Here is a 24,152-nt window from a genome sequence, read left to right as displayed (position 1 = left end):
TCAAAGAACACATTTTAAACCCAGATCTTGCAATACAGTGGACAGATAGGCCTGTAGCCTCAATTAAGTCGAGGATACTCTACTGGCCCACTCAATCCCTGGACTACAGCCCGAGTTTCCACACTCTTTTAGTTCTTCTGTCAAATATTTGTGTATGGACACTAATCCTCATGGAACTTATTCCAGGAACTCATTTCACAGTCAAACAGAGCTCCATTGATCAACAGTGGCCTGCGATGTAAGAATACGTAGTTCTCTATTCCCTTAAAGGCTCCTCTATTCAAAACAAGAATTAAATTACTTAACTTTTAATACCCAAAACCTTCCAGAGCCTAGCTTATATGTGAAGTGGATTAATTTATTTCTAACATTCTAATGGAAAAAGCCTGACATATCAATTCCATTAGCAAAGTTCATTGACAGGATGCTGTTAGCAAATACTCCCACTCAAAATCAAGTGGACACCAAATTTTGTATAAAAGTCTATTGAAGGCTACTCCCCTGTGAAAACAAGGACTGCATATTTTTAGATTGTGTCCTGGGACTCCATTATTTTTACGTATATTTTTACATATGAATCATAGTTTCCATTTCTTTCCAAATCATACTCTTCACAATTCAGTATTATGGTTTTTTTATAGCAAACTAAATAACTAGCACTTTATTTTAGGTATTCAGCATTCTGTTGATAACATCTACTTTCAAATGCTTAACAGCTATGGCCAAAACCCTACTAATGAATTTTATGGATATCTGTTGAAAGGCCATTGCATATACAATCACTCCAATGCAGCTGAAGTCTTATAAAAAGCCTACTGGTTTTAACTTACATGTGAAAACAGTAGGACTATTTTCTCCATCTATCACCCAAAACATATCAAGTTTTACTTTAAAAAAAAAACACAACAAAAAGTTACATATTGCTTAGTTTTACTTCTGCAATCTAACTAGCTCATTGTTTCAGATACACTTGTCTCTTTGTCAGTCTTCTTGCTGAGAGAGACTTGCTAGAAAAATAAAGGCCTTATCCTTCCAGAAATATAAAATGAAACATTAGCTGAAAAATAATAAATAACAGTAATAAAGTATATGACTCTAAAAATAGTATATTCTTTATATTAAGTTCAGGAATATTTCCACAAAACAAAACCCAGTGCACAGCTACTTACAAACCATTCTCTTCCTACACGTCATCTTCTTCATTCTTTCAAAAAGTTTCCATTTCAATAGGAAAAATTTGGAGAATATCCTTAACTGTGTTAGGGGGAATGCTATTTACCAAAAGCGGATTCTGATTTGGGGGAGAAAAAAAACAAAAAAACCAAACAACCCCAAAACAACAACCCAGGCATAGAATTAGTCCAGTATAACCTAAAAAAATTAACTGTACTTCTGATGCTACATTACTGATAAAATATCAAAATATAAGAAACTTTCCTTTTTATTTAAAACTACTATTGAGGAAAAAGTAGGTTATTTGCAGAAACAGGCTACTATGAAAGATTTGAAAAAAAATCATGCACTTCAAATCCGTTTCACTTTTACACAAGTTTTAAGAATCAAAGTTCTTAACCATCAATTCTTTGCAGGGTCCCATCTTTTACAATTCCTTAAGTCTTGAAAGCCAGATGTTCCAAAAAGTTCCATAAACACATTATATATATTTATAGGTATCACTGTTCATCCATCTTTCCAAGTCGTCGCCGCCGCCTACAGAAAGACTTTAAGTTCCATTTGTTTGCCTCCAACATAAAAGGTCCATTGTAGACAAACAACACCGTCATCTTATCATTGTAAGTGAGATTCTGCAGGAGCTGGTGAAAAACACAAAAACCAAAGTCAAAATACCTAGAAGAGATGTTCTTCCCCATTATCCAAAAAAAAGTGAATGAGGTCTACATAAAGCCTTAGATCTCAAAAGGTCAATATAGCAGGATTATAGCCTTACAGATGATGTAGATTTGTTACTAGAAACCCCCCAAAGAGACTCCACTCATTCTCCAGACAATTTCCATGTCTCACTGTTCTTACTACAACAAAATATTCCTAATTTGTACCTTCTTGCTGCAAATGTGGTCATTATCTTTTTGCCTTATCAACAATGGGCACAGAATACTGACTGGTTTTCCTTTTTTGTCAGGGCAGGGGAGGAGGTTGTTACTTGGGCACAATTACTATGCCTCTCTTCAGCCTCATGCTCCTCTGAGCTAAGCGATTTCGATCAGCGGAAACTCAAAACTTTCAAAACTTCTTAGAAACTGCACTGCTGTCTTCTGGAGTAACTCCAGCCCCTGTACTACTTTTCTGAAGTGTAACAGCCAAAGCTGGACACTTACCATAGTCCAAATCTTGTCAGGCACAAGCCCAGCAGACTGACAGATGTCATGCAATCTGTAGGGTTATCTGCAGTCCTCAGGATGACTTTTAGCAATTTACTTGCAACTGGTGCTCAACCTGTCATCCACAGTAACTTCTCTCTCTCCAGTCATTTAGGCATTTATGCCTTAGACCAGATGCTGTTGTTGATTTTTCCCGCTTAAATATCAAGTCCTATGCTTGTCTGTGCCGAGATGTATCCTGTTTTCAAATAATGTTACCTAATCTAAGATTGCTTTGAATTCTAATCTTGCTTTACAGCAAAGCAGCATTCACTCCCAACATGGTAATTATTTGCATGTTTAATAAATGTAATCTGTTTCAGCATAGATTGATATTAAAAATACCGATTTTCAAACCCAAGACTCACTCCTAAGGAACACATTCAGTTGATATACTCATTCTGACAGTGAATCTCAACTATTCAGAGTACAATTTTCCTAATAAACTCTACTGCATACTAATCTATACTCCTTCCTCTCTGTAGCTTGCTTAAAAGTATAGCTGGGAAAGTATCAACATACGAAAAAAACCATGCTAAGTTTTTCCTGTATCTACTGTAATCTGTGTATCTGCAATACACAGAACTTAGCTTAGTACGACAATTTGTCATACTTACTAGAAAGCAAGTATGTAATCACATACTAGAAAGTGATGACATATAGTGTTAGACTCAGGAACTGCAGGTAAGCCACTGGAGCAGCAGTCTGGCTTTCTCCTCAGCCAGCTCTGTGCAGCCTTTTAATTATCCTCTGATGCAGCCCACTCAAACTATCTCATCAGCTAGAACCTTTACATGAAGTGCTATCTCAATAATGTTCTTTTTGGTAGGCCATTACAATTTCACCATGTTAACTGTGGTGATCACTTCCTTGCAGCTGATCGAAAAGCGGGGGGAAGAAAGAAATACCTTCAGCCACCTCATAATGCCATCTCTTGCTGCTGAATACTGGTGCAAGACATTCCTTGATCTTCCTCTTACCATAATGGTAAATGGAGATTTTTTTAAGCTTCTGAAATTTCTTACTTCTGCCTTCTCATTTTTACTCTGATCTTCCTGATTAGCTCTGCACACTCAATTTTTTCCCCTCTCTATTCTTAGTAATTTGACAATGAGTACAACTTTTAAAACAGACTCTGAAACACTAGACAGTAATTTTCTACAGTCCTGTATATGTGGGAAGCATTATAGTTAGTAGAGCTATTTCTATCCTTTCAAAATCCAAACCACTCTCTTATTTCCCAAAGTAGGAGAGAGCACAAAAAAGCAGATCTAATAAGGAAAAAAAATCATACAAAGACAAAAGGGGACAGATAACACAGACAGAGAAGGAAGTAACGTGAACAGGAAAAAAAAACCCAACAAACTGCGTGGAGGTGAGCACACTGTCTACTTTCAGTCAGGTAAATGCTGTAGGTAGCTTTTCTCAGGTCCTTCAACTGCTATTTACAGAAAAGAACAGCACATACCAGCCAGATTTTCTAAAATACAGTGAAGAACAGGATGCAGAACTGCTATCTTAATAAAAAGCATACAGCCCATTACTGAATGCTTGCCTCCTTGGTGTACAAATAACCTCTACTGGTTCAATCTGTCTTGGATCAGGCTGAACATAATATTAGTTAAATGTGCAGGTGAACAGTCACCATACTTACTAGTCCTCTCAAGCCACACCATCACATCACTGCATCACCTAGTAAGTCAATAATCTTTTTTTTTTTTTTTTTTTTTTTTAAACAGAAGAACACAATTAAGGACTGGTCATTCTTGACTGAAAACTCCTTTTCAAGCCATTGTCCATGGAGCATAGCACTGACCTTTTCTGAGCTTGTAAGTCACAAATTAATACTTCAACAGTTTTCCTCTACAAATGCGGGACTCCTCTAGTTCTCCCAATGTCAGCACCACTAGCCTGTTCCAGTATCATTATCTGACTTGTTTGGAAGTTGGTCTCTGCTACAATCCTAATTGTGTGTGAGCTGGAGGCATTACATTCGAGAGCCTTGTTACATGGTACCCCTATCCTCTGGTGGTTAACTTGTGATAGTTCCGCAGAGGCCACAGTTTCAGAATATGTTTATCATAAGATGAGCCTTGGTGTAAGTTGTTCGAATTCCCGCCAGGGCTGTCCTTAAAATGGACAAATTTTCTCAGTTACCTTTTAATGTTACGTTCTTAGGAAAAACAGAGATAAGTTATACCGTGTTCCTAGTGGTATTATGACATAAAACTCAACTCTCCTACACATTAAACTTTCAATTTCATTTTCCGCCACGCACCTTTGGTGTAATAAAGAAGTACTGAGATGTGCTTTCTTTACAAGCAGTTTTCACAACCATTTCAAAAACTCTTCTCTCATTCATTGGATCCATTCCCTAAAAGAAAAAAAAACAAACACCCACAAAGTTTGTTCTCTCCACTATGTCATAAGCATCTGTATAGGAAGAGGTTATATACTGCACTATTGATCCTCACCTGATTTATTTCATCTACAACCCTGAAAGGACATCTGTTGAGTTCCTGTAGAGCCATCAGGTACAACATAGTGGAAACACTTTTCTCACCTCCACTCTGATGATATGGAGTCAATTCATGAAGTTCAGTGCTACTGTGGAATTTGACTCTGATGCGAATCCCATACTTGTCGTATTCCTCCTATAAAAGCCAGTACCCATTAAACTCAGTTTCTCTGTACTACAGCTTATTTGATAATGACACGCAAATTAAAGGAAATTTACGTCAAATGTTCTACAGGGGTCTATCAACCCCTCAGGTTCAACTTAATATGTTAATTCTGTTTTATATATATTCCTGAACTCTGATCTATTCTTGTTAAATGAGAGAATTTTAAATACTGCTCCCTCCCCATGACAATGATTTGTCAATTTTTGAATCCCTGATAAGAAAGACTTCATACATATTAAGAACATTGACAAGAAAAAAAAATTCTTAGCTGGAAAAAGGAGAAAGTAATGCCCCTATAAATTCCATTAATCGGCAAAACATGCATTAGGGTACATGATATTATAAAGTTGAACTGGGCTGATGGGAGATGCACATGTCAAAGTTAAGATCCCATCTGAAGCTCTTCAAGTGCGAGCAGTCTAATTAAATCCTTCACTTTTCCTCCACTAGCAGATTGAGATACAAAGCCCATATAAAATCCACTGAGAGCAATTTCACTTTCATACTCCCTCAGGAAAACCACACACAAGGATTCTGACCCTGGCCTTTTCTTTAACAGGAAACTGACACTTGTCATCAGTCTGAATCAATGATGCACGGGCTTGGGGATAACAGATGTGGTTCAAAAGAAGGCCCATGCAAAGAAATACATTCACGATTCAAGGAAAAAAAGAAATCTTTGGAGTACTTGCTAATACTTCTGAAGTTCAGGTAAGCTCAGTGCAGGAATGGGAATGCAATTCCCAGTGCAGAAAGCCCATGCTGATTGCTTACCATTTGGTCTACATAAGTGCATATAAAGACTGTGTCTTATCAAGTTTATGAGAGCTACAGGGAAGATTCAAAAGTTTCAGGAATATGAGTTCCCAGAGGCCTATCCATGTTCACTGTGGAAGTGTAAATCCAGCACACGGAGGTCATCAACTCACTTTCTTCTGATAACACAATTGTAATGCTGAGGGTAGAAGAAAGGAGTGGAGGTGATTCCTGATGGTTACTCACATAATACTTCCAGATTTAGCAAAGAGACAATGAGGAGCCCATCCCATAGAAGCTGGCACGTGCCAGTTCGGTTCAGATTGCCACATACCAGTCATCAAAAGGTGCTATGAACCTGGGTGACCTGGCAGAGCAGAGCCCCATTGTAGGGCTGTGTTCTATGAAGCACAACAAGGTCTAAAAGCCACCATGAAGTAAGTAAGTCATACCATCTTGAAGTCTTAAAACTGCCTTAAGGAACTTAAAGTCTATAGGAACAATTTTCAGCTTCTTTGCTACTTTCAGGTCTTGCTTTGGGATGAGTAACATACATACCAGATAGCATCTAACATTGGAGAGGATGTATCACATCCTCTCAGATCAGCTAACCTGCTAAATCAGAAGAACAAGCCATCTTCTGATGTTCCTGGTGTTTTACTACACTTGCAGGCAGACAAACATTCTCTGGACTGGAAAGTGTAAGGCTTTATACTGGTATTTACTTTCACGTACTACAAACCTCTGGTGCTTCTGGTGTACCAACATCATAGAGACATGGAATTGTGAATTCTTGAGGCTGAGGCAAATGCATACGCACTTTAGAAGAGAATGAAGGTGACCTGACACAGTTTTAAACTCATGTTTGCTAAGTGCCAACTTTTTCCAGTTTTGAAGACAGGTCACCTTCCTCACTTTTCATGTTTTTCCTGCTGGCAATGGGTTGGCACTTCCAAAGACAACCTGAAGATCTGCCTTGAGAAGAACTATATGACCATGACAGACACACTAGAACAAAGCAATGCTCAATGCAACTATTTGCAAGCTGATTTAGGTTACCATTTCATTCTCCCCCACTATGGAAGAAATTTCTTCTTCAGCATTTAATGCAGCTTATCAGAAGAATAATTAGCTTCTCAGATTTGCAGACTTTAGTTTAATAGTCATGCCTGATAATTAGGAGCCTAAGAAGGAAACTCATGGGGCATGCTTTCTAAACAAATGGATGTTGCTGCACTGACCTTACTGGAGGTAGTATTTTGCTAAGGGGAGCTAGTAAGACATTCTCCTAATCAGTGAAGATAACAGCACCATAGCTTAGATGAACTTTCTCTATTTTAGTAGGATTTGCTACTTGATTGTCAGGATCAATCTCAACAGACCCAAAGTCTGGCTTACTTATGACCAGAAACACTTATCATAGCAGAGTGAAAAAATATCCTTAAGTTCACAGTTTAGTTTCTGTTTCTTCTCTAACAGATAGTTGCAGAGCTGTTGCTATGTTCTTTGGAAAGGGACTGTGGCTGTGGGACTTCAAGAACACAATGACTTCATGTAAGGAGAAATAAACACCAGGACGTAAGGGCTCTAGGCACACTGTACTTTAACATGCATTGGCACAGACTGAAACTAGACTTAGAAAGGTTTACAAGGTAGAGGCTGGCAAAACCTCCAGCAAGAAAGATCTACCCTCCAGCACAGCCGCAACGGCATCAGAATGTCACTTACAGATATTGCAGAACCTGTCAAGAATGATGCTCAAAACTCCCTGCGGGGAATTGAGGAACGTGAGGGTTTTCACTGCTAGAACTCTGAATTCTGGTTACTAAGTGCTACCAAGGGAAGTCAGAACATTCACTGCATTTTTTTGCTAGGACATCAAGGAAGAACCTAGTGAAGTATTTCACACAGTAGGTACTATCACCAAGGACATCATCAGATCTCAAGGTTCCTGCAGGGCAGGCTAACAGAGGCTTGAACAGGAGTATTTCTAACAAAAATAATTCTGCCTCAAGGGTGTCTCTTTTGATATCTGCAGGTCAGAGCAAGAGAGTCTGCTGCAGAGAAGTGGGGTAAGGAATCCAAGCTCTAGAACAGATTATCCACCTCACCGTATTATAGGCATTGATCCCTTGAGGAAAAGGTTTTAGTCACTGGCACAGTACCACTAGCTAACCTCTTAAACTATTTCTGACATCTTTGCAAGAGAAAAGCAAGACCTTCCACAGAAGGTATTCAGAACGACAGTCCAGACTCCCTTTGCTTTTAAACTGTTTTACTGTTTTTCTGTGTACTCTCTCCCAACTTACGTTTAGATTTAAGTATTTGAGTAATACAGACCTGACTATCAAAAAAACTGAAAAGTTCATGTTTTAATGCCCTACTGTCTCATAATACTAGTTTCTATGTAAACATTTTTATGTAGTTCATGTAAAGAGCCTTCTTCAACTGTTTTAAGAAAAGCTGCTTGAGTAATTTACAACAGCAAAAAATGTTTTAAGGGTCAAATTTCACTACTGTGGAGTCTATGCATTACATACCCAACTTCTGTTCAGTGCACTGCACTGAATATTTCTCCACAAGGCACTACTGGTGCTTTAAATTCTTCATCAGAGGTAAACCCTGCCTATAAATGTTACTGAGGGCATAACAGACCAGGCCAAATGATTGCTACTTCAAAACCAGCAAAATGCCAGCAGACTTGAGTAGAAACTACATGTAAAATCAAATCAGTACAAGACTTAGTAATAGTAGACTCAATCGCTAAATGATAATAGAAAGCACAAATTAGCTAAAAATGTAGAATTACATCACTAACTTAATAAACCTGAGTTACGGCTAAAGTAAACACAATGCTTCCAACTGAGCCCTGTAAGTTGCAAAAAGCTTCCAACAGTCAGTGAGTTGAAGTCCAATGCATCTGGACAAAGACTCATTTTTCTTTAGTCAGACTGACAGTTCTAGCACGAAAAAAGTGTGTTCATCAGTAAAAGGTTTTTATTTTTTTAAAAAATAACATCTTTCCTACAATCCCAATGACAACTTGTTATTTTTTCTCTAGCAATATACAAGCAAAAGATAATGGATAAAAATATGAATGTTATTCTTCCATATGAAAAATAAATCATACCTCATTTTCCACATGAAGATCAACTTCACCAACACACTGCATAGAACTAAAGAAGTTACTGAACTTTGCATTAATTTGCTCAATCAGCTTTTTCAAGGGGTTTAGCCACCTTTCTTTGACCTAGAAGTAGATATATCCATGTAAAACCATTTTTAATAAGCGATTTTTCCTTTAGATAGCATTTAAATGCAAACATATCATAATTACAGAAGCTAACATCTCAGTTTACACTCAAGACAACTTGGAATGTTATCCTTTATTTCTGTACATACATTCTATTCTAATAAAGACATACTGATACAGAAGTGATAATTTCAGCTATTACCTCTGAAATGTTTTGCCTATAGTTATCCAATTCATTTTTCTTTTCCTCTAGATATTCCGTCAACTGCTGTATTTCTTGTGTCTGCTTATTGTATTCTTCAACAACCTGCCAGAATAAAAAAAACAAGCAGTCAACAAAATGTTTGCCAATTCTAACCTTGACTGTAAAAATATCACATTGCACTGATTCTGTTCAAACGCAATTCTATAATTATTGCATTGCACACTGAATAAGATACATTTCTAGTTTTAAAGCAAAGAAATTGCAAAGCAATGCTTATTTCAGGTTACTGCAACTTTTATTTTTTGTTTAAAAGGCACAGAACACACTGTTCTTTTGGAAGAACCTACTTAAAATTCTAATAGATGCAGAATCTGGCATTTACAGCACATTGTTCCTGCTGTCTAGCTTATTATACCAAAAGATCTAGCACAGAGTGGGAAGCAAGTACAATACGGGTGGAGGGGGAGGAAGTGAGGGCGGAGAGAAAGCAGTGAACACACCGAAGCATTCAACCCTGTGAAACAGGAGGCCCTGGTTTTCTCTTCAAAGGATGCATGTGTTACACAGCAATGCTATTGAAGGACTTAAGTTTGCTAAAAAGAAACTGAATAAGCCATAAAATATTCTATTACTTTTAGTCAGGATGTCACATATTAAAAATTTAACACAGCAAGATTCCCTCACTATTCTGGTATCTAGAAGTGCTACTACATAACAAAGATGCGCAATTAATTGCTCCTTAGTTGCCTACCTTGTGCAGGTACAGATGCTCACACACTAGGTATAAGCCAGGGGCTATGCAAGTTAAGCCATGCAAATACTTCTACAGGCTGGGAAGACCCCCAGGTAAGTGGGTGGGCCCAGATTTCAGTTCTTTTGTGTTGCTCCATTAGAGCAAGAAGCTAGAAAAATATGGCCTCTAATTATTTCTGTGAACGCAAGACTATGATTTTAACTGAAATTTCAGATCAAATTTTCTCTCCCCTGTGCAAAGAACAAAGTGATTGTCAGAGGATATCCCAGCACTATTTAAAGGTGCGTTAAAGGGTAAGTGACAATACATGAGTTAACACTAACAGAAGTGCACGTGATCCTTTATTGGCAGCCTTCTAATATAAAACACAACACTCTTCACTGGAGAAGTCAGTATGGTGTACAACATCCAAAATTGAAGAGGTATGTGGAGATTTGTTTTTGTACATACAGTTTGAAATTCTTTTGGAAGATGTTGATCTGGACTCAGTTTGCAGACCTGTCGAGCTTTTTTCAGCAATTCCTTGCAGTTCTCTGTAAGAACTCGCTTCATATCATCCAGTTCACGAAATCGTTGCTGTTAAAGAAGATATTAAAATACACAGTTGTTAACTTTATTATAAATTTGCAGAGGTGTCACCAGCACACTGGCAACGAGCAAGATCCGAATCAGAGAATGTAGGTGAAATCTCACTGCTTTAAGATTGAAAATCTTTGTTTGAACACACAGAACTCATTCTGCCTTTCTGCTCGAAGTCAACAGATGCCAAGGTAAACTGATCAAAAGCATGTTCTTGTGATATAGCACATTTATTTTCTCTCAACTAGACAAGTGTGCATGGAGATTCATTATATATCTCAAAATAGACTACTTTACAGGAAATTCCCTGTAAACCAAAACACAACTACTATGAACCTTACTTTTTATTAGCTCCCATTTAACTATATTTATCTGCTTGGGAACCCATGTTGGACATGATGTACACTGAAGGGTATTTTAGCTGAAATTTTACAGAATTAATATCATAATTACACAATCAGAAGTACTTCCTTTGCTGTTTCATATTCTACCTCTGTAATACAGCTAGCAAAAATACAAAACAGAAACACACATGATTTTTAAACTAACGCTGAAAAATAAGTGAAAAGCAAGTACACTTGCTGGTTTTGAACAGCGGTTTCAACGCTAAACTCTTTGGGACTTACTACAGGTAAGTGGCCAACCCAGCTCTATGACTTTTAAAATGCAATGTTACCATGACATTAACTAAAATACAATGCACAAAATATGATACCTCCATGAAACACTAGGCTAAAGATTATCTCAGATAAGCAGTATTCAGGCAAAAAACTTGGGAGACCCTTAAGTATCTCGTCCCCTCTTTCCTCAGAAATCTCACTCACTCATCTTTATACAGGGGGTCCTGACCACAGGCCTGCTGCTTCCAGACGCTGAGCTGGCAGTGCTTGGGAGTAACTGCTTCCTGCTGCCTCCCAGCTCAGGTGAGCGCCCAGCTGCAGACAGCTGGGAGCTGCCAACCACTTAGAAGTGAGAAGGAGTGCATACCAAGATATTGGAGCTTTTAATCCAATTTTTTACTATATACAATGATTTTACTATATACATTTACTCAGCAATTACAAATGCAATCCATCTTTTTAACAGAATTACATCACAGAAGTACGCTGTTTTCACTTTTTTTCCAGAGGCACAAAATTCTAACTCAAAATCCATATGCACACTATTTTGCTTCAGAACTTTCTTCTGACAGTTTGGAAAGTTTAGTTACGTTCCTACACTTGGGAGAGCTTTATCTTCCCAATTTTTATTGTTGTGTACTTCAGTTAAATATGAGAGCCCTCCAGTGGCAAAAAATTTTTGAAGTGTTCATTTGGAGATTATACAGTTAGATAAATGTTTATTCCACATTTTTAAAATACAGGACACAGACGCTGATAGCAACTCGCGTTACTTTCTGGCAATTTAATTAATCTTTACTTACTAAATACAACAGAAGCAGTAGTAACAGATACGATCAAGAGTGAGCATCAATGGAATTCTCACACTCACTCAAGAATTAGGGCTGCTGTTCTCTACAGCACGTATCAACTCAAAAATGCTGTTTTTCCTTCCCTCCACCAAGCACTAGGAAATAGATTTTGCATTAGAGGTAAGCATTTCATGAGCTTCACAAACACACTGTAAAGATATTTTTTTACTGTGTTGATGTTTTCCAAAAAGTAAAAAAAAAAAAAAAGAGAAAAAAGAGGGCTTTTTTTAGATTTCCCCACTCCTCTTCATAAAGTCTATTGTAGAGAAGGAATGAAATGTCACATCAGGGCAAGAAGGACTGTCTATACAGACAAACAGCTATACAGACAAAACAGCAATAAGTGGAGGACGGCCCTCCTTTTGGCTACAGCCAAGACCTTATGTCATTCTGAATTAGCACAAATAAAACTGTATACCACAACGCTTATGCTCCATTGCGTATCTGCATATGTCCTGTAATACCTTCAATAAGCAATTTTTTATGACCATTTTAGAAAGTTCTAAATTAAAACTGGACTGCATTTTGGAACCCAGAAATTTAAAAGCCAGGCTTCACCTGAAATGTGTTTGACCTCATGACAATTAAGGCAAAGGATCCAGTGAAAGACAACCATCCATACTTTTTTTTTTTATACAAGAAACATCAATTCTATACTGATGCATTTTAGCATATTTCCAAAGCCAAAGTCAATTCTGAATCATTTGAAGTGGGGAATACCAGCTCTCAATTGTACATAAAGTGCCCACTTGAAACGCTGCAGAGCTGCATGAAACAACATTTCAAGTTGATCTCCATGCACTGAAAAGCTGAGATAGATTCAACATTGAATATGCCTGACCCAAGCCTAAGGCAAGGAAAATTCTTCAGGGTGTGAAAAGGAAAATACATGTTTGGGCAGAGGAAAGCCTCGGCAATAGAGGAAAGCAACAGACGTTTGATGTGGTTATGAGGCACATACTAGAATAAATGCTCTAACAGTTCAGCAACAAGGTAAGTCTTAATTTTCATTCGGCTTTGCCAGTTGATTATCATGGCTACATGCCAAAAAAGTTAGATAAATATAAATCAATAAAAATACACAAATTTTGATTCCTTCTCCCTCATATATTCAAAAGTGCATGGCAATATTAAGGTTCCTGTTGATTTCCTGAAGGTGTCTCAAGAAAACCCATCTAGACACAAAAAAGTAACTCTAAGCAGTAAGAATTACCATTTTGAACAGGGATGCTACCACGAAAAATCATAGCCTAGACAGAGCTTTACATTTGTTTCAGCCAACAGCGTAAGAAACAACTTGGAAAGAGCTTTATCCGGGCACTTCAGGAAAGTTCTGTACTAGTGCGGGGCTGTGATTACAGCTTTCTGAAAGGCATCTACCAAACAGCAGAAACCAATTATATTTTGCATGCACAAGCAATTTGCATTCTGTTGTGCTCATCAGTACTGCAACTGGTTTTAGGCAAAGTAAGAAGAAGGTTAAAGAAAACAGTTACCAGAAGCCAATGTTTTCTCATGAATTTGTGTTTGAACGCATGCTCAGTGACAGCATTGAATTATTTGAAGTTTGGCAATTTATACCTAGAAAAACAGAATCTGCATTTTCTTAAAACTTGGCTTAAGGACCAAATACTGCAATGTACATACTGAGTATTAATACCAATTATTTAAACAAATTTACACCAAATGAACCTGAAAATTAACAAGCTATCAAAGCAAGACAATTAGCAAGACTCTTTCTAACAACCATCATAAACATGCAGGCAACTGTGCCAATTATCTAATGAGCAGATGGGGCTAACAATCCTTCCTACTGTTCAGTATGGGTCACAAACACAGATTTGCTTCTTAGGCTGATTAAATAAATTAAATACAAGGAGTTGTTAAAATAACACTAAGGTTCCCACTTGAACAGCAATGACAAAATACAAACCCCAGAAATCTGTTGTTGCTAACTTGACTTGTTCAAAAACATGTACTTTTTTGGCCTTTCCACCTAAGTGGTTAAAAAAAACACCATAAAGCAACAAACATGCTGTTTTCTCCACAGTATCCCAGTGCCAAGACCTCACAAAAGGAACATATGCGATCTTCTCTTAGATGTACTAAGTGGAGTTTGTGTTTGCTTCAAATCTTAATCAGATATTTACTCAGATATTATAAAGACTCAAGATTGCTTGGGAGATAAACACCATGAGTAAGCGCTAAGTATTAACAAAGTTTCACAGCTTCTTTGGCTGATACCCACCATTTCCATGAATCCAATTTCAATGAACATACCAGGACCAGCACATGACCTACGAAAATGTCTGATGATTAAATAGAGGATTAATGGTCCCATAATTGTAACGTTTAGATTCCAATTTAGTTCACTACACAGCTTTTGTACAATATACTTATTTCTATTTTTGTTTTGCTTCCTCCTTTTTTTCCAGTTTATTTATTTTATAAAAACATGCAGCAACTGTGTGTAAGACTTTGCTGAAGTGTTGTGATGGCATCCCCACAGGCAGCTCTGGAGCGAAACTACCTTAACACAGTATTTTTAAAGAAAAAAATTCATCACAGCCAAAGCCACTAAGAAGTTGACGCAAAGGTCAAATTAAACATACTATTTTAAATAGCACTTAATTTGAGATGAAGCTAAGAAATACTGAGGTATCCCCCCAGGAAAGTGCATTTGTTAAGGTACAAAGTAAGACATAAACCACAGAGTGTACAACATACATCATTCATAGGGCAATACAGGAAAGCAAACTTCCAAAAAAGGAGCTAAAGACTTAATTCAAAGACTCAACATGCAGTATATGGCAAAGCACGGCTTTAGATGTCCATGTACATGAAAACGTAAAGATGAACTTGAATACTCAGAAGACTTTTCCTCCAGAGCAATTAAACTTCTCAAAATTCTAATTACTGGGATTACTGATTTTAGGGTTTTTTTTTCTGTTTTAATGTTCCAGGAACCAACCATGCAAAATATAAGCTCTGATATGAATTCCTCTACTTATGTGGTTGAATGTAACCCAGTAACGATGACTAATGGGACCTCAGCTGACTCAAACACCTCTTCATTACGGAAGGAGGCAATTCTTGTTTAACCAAGAATTATCGGAACATTTACCTTTCAAGTCCCATCTACTGATCTGACCAGACATCTACCTATGCAACAGCCCAAAGTACTCTCTAAACGATGAAGAAGATGGGGACAGAGAGAACTAAAAACATTAAATAAACTTCGCAGTGACAATACACACTACTCACATGAGGTTCACAGCTTTGTAATACCTTCTTACTCCTTACTAAGCTCCAGCAACCAAGCAAGTTGCATTGGATTTTGATAAAATCTGAGTAACAGCTGCATCACGTGAGAGGACTGATGCAACAGTGATTTTCCGAGTAACACACTGGACTTGTCTCAGTCTTGAAGTTACTTTTTGCTCCTCTTAGAAAGTGCTCCTCTTCCTAATTTTCCTGCAAGTGATGACATCTATAACCTCAAGTGGTTTTCTAAATATATGCCAAAGTCATTCTTTTGGAAGTGTATATCCATCCAAAATAACTAACACCTACCTTTCGAACTGCTTTCCAATTTGATCCACACAAAAAAAATGCTGCTAAACTGAATTAGCAGTAGGTTATAGTTAACCTGACTCTTGCAAGATAAGGAAAAAACTTACCATCCCGTACTTTGACAGTTTTTCCCCCAGTACATTGAAAGATTTATCTACTACACAAATACAAAACCTGACCTTTAGGCACCAGTCCATGAGAGATCACAGCATTATCTGCTCTTTGAAAAAGAGTACTTGTCTGTGGAACTAATTCCTCAGAGACTGTCTTTTTACCTGAACACAGCATAGCTTCCTAATACAATCAATAAAAGGACCGCTTATCCTCCTTTCTGTCCTCCAAAAAAAAAGGCATTTAATTACAGTATGAGAAAGTAAGCCATGAAAGAAAGGCAAAACTGCTCTGCTCTGCTCTACTCTGATACAGTACTTTCTGGTTCATCTTGAGTTTGCATCTCCCATATGGGTTGGGGCTACTTGTCTATGACACACTCAGAAGAAAAAAAATACTTCCAAATAACAGCTAGCCTTTTTACACACACTATGCATTATAATAAAAAGCTACAGGACGTGATGACTGTTCAGCATTTTTTAACAGAAGCTTAGCTATCTTAACTGAGGGAGCCAAAGCACCTGCTCAGCTTAAATGAAGAGGCTGAAGTCAAACTACAGAAATTAAGATTGAATAATTAGCAATACTAATACCCATTTCTAAACAAAGACACAGAAGCATCCTTTTCTACATCATAAAGGCTTCCACAGAACATGTTTTCCCAATAGATATCCCAGTATTCATAGAAATGGTTACCTCCGCAGCTCCTAGCTGTACACTTGCTGCTTTATACTCTGATTCTAGTCTGTTCTTCTCAGCAGCCACAGTAGTGCTCTCAAGAGCCAAATCTGCTTTGGTGACGTTCAGTGATACACACATCTACATAAGAAAACAGAAAATGTCATTTTTTTTTTTTCCACAAAGGATTTAAAACTGATACGATCACTCTGTCAGGCTTTAGAAATTACCCATTTTTCAGCCATAGCATACAATCTCACACTGCGTGCAGCTGTTCAACACTGCTGTCTATCAAATTTAATGAAAAAGAAAAGTGACTTATTGGTAATCCAGGCTCTTCAAGATGTATAGGCCCTGTGTACTTTTAATCTGTAAGCATGTACATATCACTTGTGACCAAATAATTTTATACAAAAAGCATATTCTCACATGTAAAATGTGAGAAAAGACAGAACCATCTCAATTCTCTCCCAGAGACAGAATCCAACAGGTAGATTTTGGTGGACTTCAGAAGTCACACAGAGAGATGGAAAAAGGTCAAAGAATAAACATGTAAGATATATGCCTCTCTCACTGACAATGCAAGATGACTGACTGGATGGACAGTGACTCTAATGTCTTGTGTCTCAACTGGAACAGCGTATGAAACAGAAGGAGGCTCCATTTTGGAAGTATTGTAACAAGCTTCATGATCCCCATAACCTGGTTTGAAAACTTTGACATTAAAACAGCTGCATCTGTAAATGAGTCAGCCTCAGGAATGGTCTACAGGCTTCAAAATCAGCAATATATTTTTGACTGTGTGAAGAGTAGCTTCAAACCTTGAATTACGGGGGCACCGAGAACACCAGTTTACCATTTTTGGTTTTTTAATGATTGGCATATAAATACAAAAGAATCCTGTGTCTTAATGAAAGGGAGGACAAGGTTCCATCTGTAGGCCTAGGGGACCTACAGTATGAAGTTTTGAGAGTGTTAGCTTCTGACCACAATAGTGAGGCAAGGTCCGAGATCTTTACTATTTGTCATTTCAACACAAAGTTTCTGCAGTGTAAACTTAGACATAGGAATAGTTTATTCGTTTCCAATCCACTTAAGAAGTTTAAAAACAATTATCAGAAAAGTAAGCTGAAAAAAAAAAAGTCATAACAAAAGATAAAAAATAGAAAAAGTTAAGATTATTCAACGACAACAGCACATAGAGAACTACATGCAAAAGCAGTGCAAAAATCTGAGACAAGGCTGTCTCTGTCAACTGGTTGTGAAGTATCAACAGGTACTAGGTATGTGCCAGGTAGACTCTGCCTTGTGTATTTGTTCAAATGCACATGCAGCCTATCACTCTAGTTGACTGTTCCACAAAAGCCCCCGAACATTTAGAAAAGTAGATCATATTGCCACCATGCAAACACACAAAAATTCCACATAGGTTTTAAATTTCCTTCTGTGGCAGGAGTATGCCTGAAACATATGAATACCTAAGCTTTTAGCACTTTAAAACCCTACAGCTAGTATAATTACAAAACTTATTGAAGAAAGTAGAAGGACCCCCATAAACTTGGAAGCATTCAAGTGTGGTTTGGGGATGACCAGAAATGTATGGATTTCAATAATGTTAATAAAACATACAATGAAACACCTTTGTTGTATCAGACCATTTCTTCTCTTCAGTACATACTTGCGTATTTTTCCTACAACACACAACGTGTGAAAATTAAACTGACACACAACTAAAACAAACCCCTTTTGTAATCAATAACTATTTCAGGCAAATATCATCCATCCTCCCCTATACCCCTGATATACTGAGAAATACACAGTATGTGTCAAATCTGTTTTCCTATACTGGGTGAAAGACAGATTAAGACACTCCTTCAGGCAGGTCATACAGCAGTCAGTAAACAACTTCAGCTGCACTTTACAACAGCAACATGCTTGGACAGTTTACATACAGGGAAATGGGCATCAAATACAAAACCAAAAAGCATATTCTAGAAATTCCTGTTTTAAGCACAGAGCATTTGCACAAGTTTTGAAAAGAGTTACTTTTCAGTACTGTTATTACCTGCACAAGTTCTGTAAAGTAATCGACAGCCTAAGCAACCCTTGTAACATGGCAGGTGTCTTCTGCCATTCTTTGGCATTTTCAAAATTGCTTTGGCTAGCTGACCCAAAGGTGATCTCTGAAACACTCCGATTGCTGCAGTCAATGCCTATCAACAGACAGAAGCTGCCCACCTATTTGGAATATTTTTATTATATTTATTTATAATACATTATTTATATTTATTATAAAAATACCAGCAACTGAACTGTACTGACTCAGTTCAAAGGTAATATTCAACTCTTTTCAGGGGTAAGCAAGAACACATTTCAACATTTAGCAAAGCTCAAAGTATCTGCAAGAATGGTGCCACTTCTTGCTAAGTGAAAAAGCATAAGCAGATTCCCTTGGAACTAAAAGTAACAGTTTCAGGTTCCTTAGTTATTTAAAAAAAAAGAAAAAAACGACTACGAAAATTCACCTTGTGAACAGCAGCCCATTATTAGGGCTTACAGGCTAAGCTAAAACAACAATTAAGTCCAGACTGTTTTCTCCTTTTTTGAGTTAAAGATAACCTCAGAATATTGAAGCCTCAGATTTGAGTACTTTTCCCGTCCTAGCCCTGTTCCATAATTACGGACCCTTACAGTTTCAGGTCAATTTTTCACATGACTAATGACTACTCTTTTTTTCACTAAAAGCAAAATAAGGAGATTATGAAATAGAGTGGAAGGCACAGTTCACAGAATTATGCAGTATTCTGAAAATGTACAGGCTGAAATGATCACACAGTTCATTCCTAGTCTATTCCTGTATTTACTGAATCAGACCATAGATTGTAAGACTTCAGTCACTCAGAGTCTAAGTCAACACAAGCAAATGATCTACGAGTTGAATCAATAACAGACGAACAAGTTCAATCAAGTTCATAAAAGCTTCAAAAGATGTTTATCTTGAAGCAAGTTAGCTTGTAAACATTTACAGTAACACATGCAAATGGTGCATACCTCCTACAAAAGTTACAAGAATTGGACTTTTCACAATAGTAGAACACATACCAAGTTAAAAATACATACCTTTATGAGATCCATTAATTCAGTGACAAGTCTTGCTTTTTGGGTATTTATTTCTTTGATTTTTACATTTGCTTGTTCAGATTCCTTCTCTAGGTTGATAGCATCTTGTTCCAGCTGTTTTAAACTATAAGAGGAATTCATATTTGATTAATCCTAATCAAAAATAAATTGTACAAAAATTAAAAAAATTATTCATCTTGGTGATGTTATTTAGCAAGAATAGGAATTTATATACCTAGACATTCCAAATACATTAGAGGCATTCCCAATCTATGCACTTTAAACCTAAGAAATTAAAAAAAACAAAAAAATCATAATTAAAGAAACTGATTTTGGCTACTAAGGGGATCACTCAGCAACCATAATCCTTTATGTCTGTAAACTTCAGGATTAAAAAAATAATAAAATATCCATGTAAGGATGACGTTTTACTTCTGCTGCTAGTTCCTTGCAAAAATACAACATAGGAGAGTTCTGGAGGTTTGCATCATTCTTGTTATACATACTAGTAAAAAAACCCGTGTCCTCAACTTACTGCAGAAAACCAGAATTTTCACTTGTTTTAAACCTGAAAAACATATAATTATGAAGAACTTCGTATGAAATAATCATGCTGTTTAGTGAGCTGTAAAGCATTTGAGGATCTTGAAAAATAGCTAAACAGGCCAAAAGGACGACCCAGGAAACAACAAACCAGTCATTCTTACTTTGATCCCTAGGAAAATTGCAAAGCAAGCCTCCTCAGAAAACAATTCTAGGGGTATAAGGGAGAACGTTGATCAGGAAGAATAAGCAAGCATTAACCAAGGGTACATCATACCTGATGAACCCAAATATAAAACAACTTGATGACAGGAGACCAAGTGGTTGCCATTTACCTCCATTTTAGCAAGGCTTTCCATTAAGTTATCAGATAAAAGCTCACCTGCACACCCAAAAAGGAAAGACCATAGCAGGTGGTGGAAGCCCAAATAATACCCTACCCTGGCTATCCTCAGACCCATCACAGAAGCCATCAGCCCATAAAATGTCCATCTCCACAAGCCCAGAGGAACACAGGGGCACCCTAACACATGGAAACCCAAATTAAGGACTCAGAGGGACAGCCAGCACAGCCTCAGCACCAGTATCCAGCCGTGAAACCCAACAAGTTAAGTCAACATCACAGCACACTCTGGACTGAGGGGGGTGTATTACGGGATGCAGCAGAAAAACATTGTGCAACTGCTCAGGACTTACTATTGGACATTCAGGGAGAAACCAAATACAGGGAAAGGAAGAGATCTAGATGACCTGAAGAGGAACAAGTGTGGGAAAATGGAGAGATATGGGGATAAAGGGACAGTTACATGTAAATAGTTGGGTGGTCAATACGCTTGTCCAGCCATGCCCATTTAGCACACTCTCTTCTTATTCAATTCCATTTTTCACTCTTTTCCTGGGTGAGGGACCCTCTATTCAGTATTCATGGGGGGTGGGGGGAGTGTCTAACTGCAAGCAACTACAGTCAGATCACAAGTCAGAGGAGAGGGCTTGCTTGTCTGTGGTGCCAGCAACTGGAGAGACCAGAGTGAGTAGACTTGAGAGACAGCCACTAGAATGGTCACACAGGTCAGAGACCTATTTGTCCGTGGCGCCAGCACCTGGCATTAGTGCAGGTGTGCAAGCGAGTGTTTGATCCCTAATGAAGATGCCGCCAGACTAGCTGGCAAGTAGGTGAAGCAGCCTGGGAGCCAAGGGGGTATGTGTGTCACTAAAGGCGAGACCACAGGAGAGGGCTATTGGAGGGACCAGGGGAGTCCAGACTGGCTGCCAGAGACCATGAGGTCTGCTGCCTCTAGGGGTGAGAGCTGCTGACGTGTATGTATTAAGGGAAAGATGACAGGGGTACTGGCTGTTACAGGGGGACTAGGCGAGTCAGGGTTTTGTCTGCACATTTGCATGCCTGTGTGCATCTAAGGGCTACTTGGACACCAGGGAGTCCCAGCTAGTTCTGCATGGTGTGCACAGGGGTGAGTGAGGCAGCCTGTACAGGCAACCGGAGCAGAGCTGCAGCCCCAGGGGTTTGCATGTCTCACCAGCAACTGGTGAGACTGAGGTCCAGGGGCAGCTACTGCGCAGACTCGGAGTGTCTGCACCCAGCTGCTGATGGGATCCACGTTGCCCATATGTATGCACAGGAGTCTTATCAGGGGAACTCTGTCCTGCTCAGACAGAGTAGGAATGTGATGAGGCCACTGGTGCTGTGTTTGCCCGACTGCTCTGTGTGTCAATCTGTGCTGTGCGACTGGTCATGTGTAAATATGAACATAGCTGCTGTGTAGCATGTGCTCTGTGTGAATGTGTTTACTGGGAAGACAGGCTCAGCCTCACTACTGGTTGCACCTGGGAGCATCAAGCTGCATCAGCCCCACCTTCCTCTCAGGCTGCTGGATCCAAACCCATTCCCCTCACTTTTTCAATGCTGTCTCCCACAATATTGTTGCACTCAAGCTGGACAGCTACAGTCGGGATGGATGGGGAACAGATAGGTTAAAAAAAAAAAAAAAAAAGGTGGTTGGATGGTCAGGCTCAGACTGTTGTATTCTGCCTGGAGACCAGTATCAAGTGGGGTACCACAGGGTTAAGAACTGGGACCTGTCCTGTTTAACATCCCTGCAAGTGACACAGAGGAGCCAACAGACAACATTAAACCGGAGCCAACAGACAACATTAAACCGGGAGGAGCAACAGGCCTGCCATTCAGAGGGGTCTGCTGAGACTGCAGGAAGGGGTTGACAGAAGGCTTATGAGATTCAGCAAGGACAAACGCTGAGTCCTGCCCCCGGCACAGAAAGTGGGTCTGGAAGTGATATGGCTTGGGACAGACTGGCTGGGGAGAAGTTCTGCAAGGAAGGACTTGAGGTATTGGGGGACAATGAAATGAGCACAGGCCAGCAGTGCGTCCTGGCAGCAACAACATCCCCCAGCATCCCTGGCTGTATGCATGGAAGCACAGGCAGGAGGATATGATGTTTCCTCTGTATTCAGCACTGCACCCAGTTTTGCCCCCTGCCCCAGACGTCAACAAACTGGAGCAAACTTGGAAAGCAACGAAGATGGTCAGGGGCTACAGCACAAGCCCTGCTAAGGGCAGGATGGGGGTGCTCAGCTTGTTCACCCTAGACAAGAGACAGTTTCGGGGCACCTAACAGCACCCCCCACTATCCTTCCTACAAGCAGGCCATCGACAGGATGGAACCAGGCTCTTATAAGAGGTGCCTAGTAGAAGGATGACAGACAGTGGACACAAGTTGAAACAAGAAAGATCCAGACTGGATGTCAGTGGAAACAGGATATCAAAACAGGTTGTGTAATGTCCATGGAGACTTTCAAGATGCAGTGGAATACACCTCTGAAAACCTGGTCTGAATTCAGGTGTTGACTTTGGTTTGAGAACAGAGCTGGGCTACAGACTACATGAAGTCCCTTCCAACCTAAGTGATTCTGTCATTGTATATTACTTTTAAAATTATATCCAGCTTAATTCAGATACTTGTATAGATTAGAAAAGTGAATATTTGAGAATAGTTATACTCACTGCAAGGATTATTTAAATAACTTCTATCTCTACAGAAAGACATCCACAGTATACAAGAAAACTTGTAACAGCCTTGCTTGTAATTGTGTCAGGATTCTTACCTCTATTCAAAATTAAAAGTGTAATTATTTTTTCAAAGAAAGGATTTAATCGATATTTGTTTAGGTAAAGGGTCCACCTCCTGTCTTCAAATCGTATTCTATATTCTAGCAAAATGCCATGACAATACATGTATCCTTAATATGAAACCTGAGAGCAATACTTGGCTTGGAGGTTAAGCTCACATCCACACTGTTTAAAACTGCTTTTCACAGCAACCTGACTATACAGCAGTTGATTCTGGTCCCTCTAACATCCCTGCAGCCCTATTTTTCATTTCTTTTTCTTTTCTTTTTTTTTTTTTTCCTCTCAATACTTTCTTTTCAGTTTAATGCACTGTAAGTAACGCAAGAGTGGTGTACTCAAGCACCAAGAACAACTTTCAGAAAATGAAAAGCAGTGTGGCATAAGAACATATAGGAGTATTTGAGGGTACAAGGTCTGCTGGGACTGTTACAGGAGTGGAAGGAGTGAAGCCTGGGGCAAATCTCATCTACGCTGCCTCCTGGGAGCATGAGCTTTGGTGAAATACCTCTTGAACCACGCCCAGGTGTCAAAAGCAGAAACAGAATAACAATTGCAGAGGCCCACAAAACCAGAAAATACGTTAAGACAAATACTGTGGACAATCAGGGTCCAACTCAATCCCTGATGTGCTTACTTAGTACCATTTATGTACGTTACAGTATTATCTAGATGTGTGCTACCAAAACAGAAGACTATGTTAATATTTGAGTAAATGAGTGCAATGATGTCTCACTGGAATCCTATGATTTTATCACAGGAAACCATTTATAACATTGTTACATGGTTTCTCAAATACTGTCTTAATCTCCATTTCTAAACACCTTCTTTGTCTTGATTATCACCTGTATCTGATGCTCAACTACTGGCTACTTTGTAAGGGTAAA

At 38.6% G+C, this 24,152-nt stretch overlaps 1 protein-coding gene across 1 annotated transcript in view; it reads right to left on the bottom strand.

The window, feature by feature from the left end:
* Nucleotides 1-1,665: 1,665 nt before the first annotated feature.
* SMC5 (structural maintenance of chromosomes 5) overlaps nt 1,666-24,152 on the bottom strand; it is a 56,744-nt gene continuing 34,257 nt past the window's right edge. Inside the window, exons 17-25 of the mRNA XM_009886407.1 lie at nt 19,563-19,686; nt 16,461-16,583; nt 10,412-10,606; nt 9,777-9,848; nt 9,274-9,378; nt 8,949-9,068; nt 4,853-5,032; nt 4,657-4,752; nt 1,666-1,814 (exon numbers count right to left, since the gene is read on the bottom strand). Of these exons, the coding sequence (XP_009884709.1) occupies nt 1,674-1,814; nt 4,657-4,752; nt 4,853-5,032; nt 8,949-9,068; nt 9,274-9,378; nt 9,777-9,848; nt 10,412-10,606; nt 16,461-16,583; nt 19,563-19,686 (1,156 nt within the window). The 3' untranslated portion in view covers nt 1,666-1,673. The remainder of the gene's footprint in view (nt 1,815-4,656; nt 4,753-4,852; nt 5,033-8,948; nt 9,069-9,273; nt 9,379-9,776; nt 9,849-10,411; nt 10,607-16,460; nt 16,584-19,562; nt 19,687-24,152) is intronic.

This window comes from Charadrius vociferus, unplaced genomic scaffold (genome assembly GCF_000708025.1).
Source record: "Charadrius vociferus isolate BGI_N301 unplaced genomic scaffold, ASM70802v2 scaffold505, whole genome shotgun sequence".
In the NCBI taxonomy this organism is placed as follows: domain Eukaryota; kingdom Metazoa; phylum Chordata; class Aves; order Charadriiformes; family Charadriidae; genus Charadrius; species Charadrius vociferus.
The sequence above is the reverse complement of the archived record's forward strand: the minus strand, read 5'-3'. Positions and strand labels throughout refer to the sequence as shown.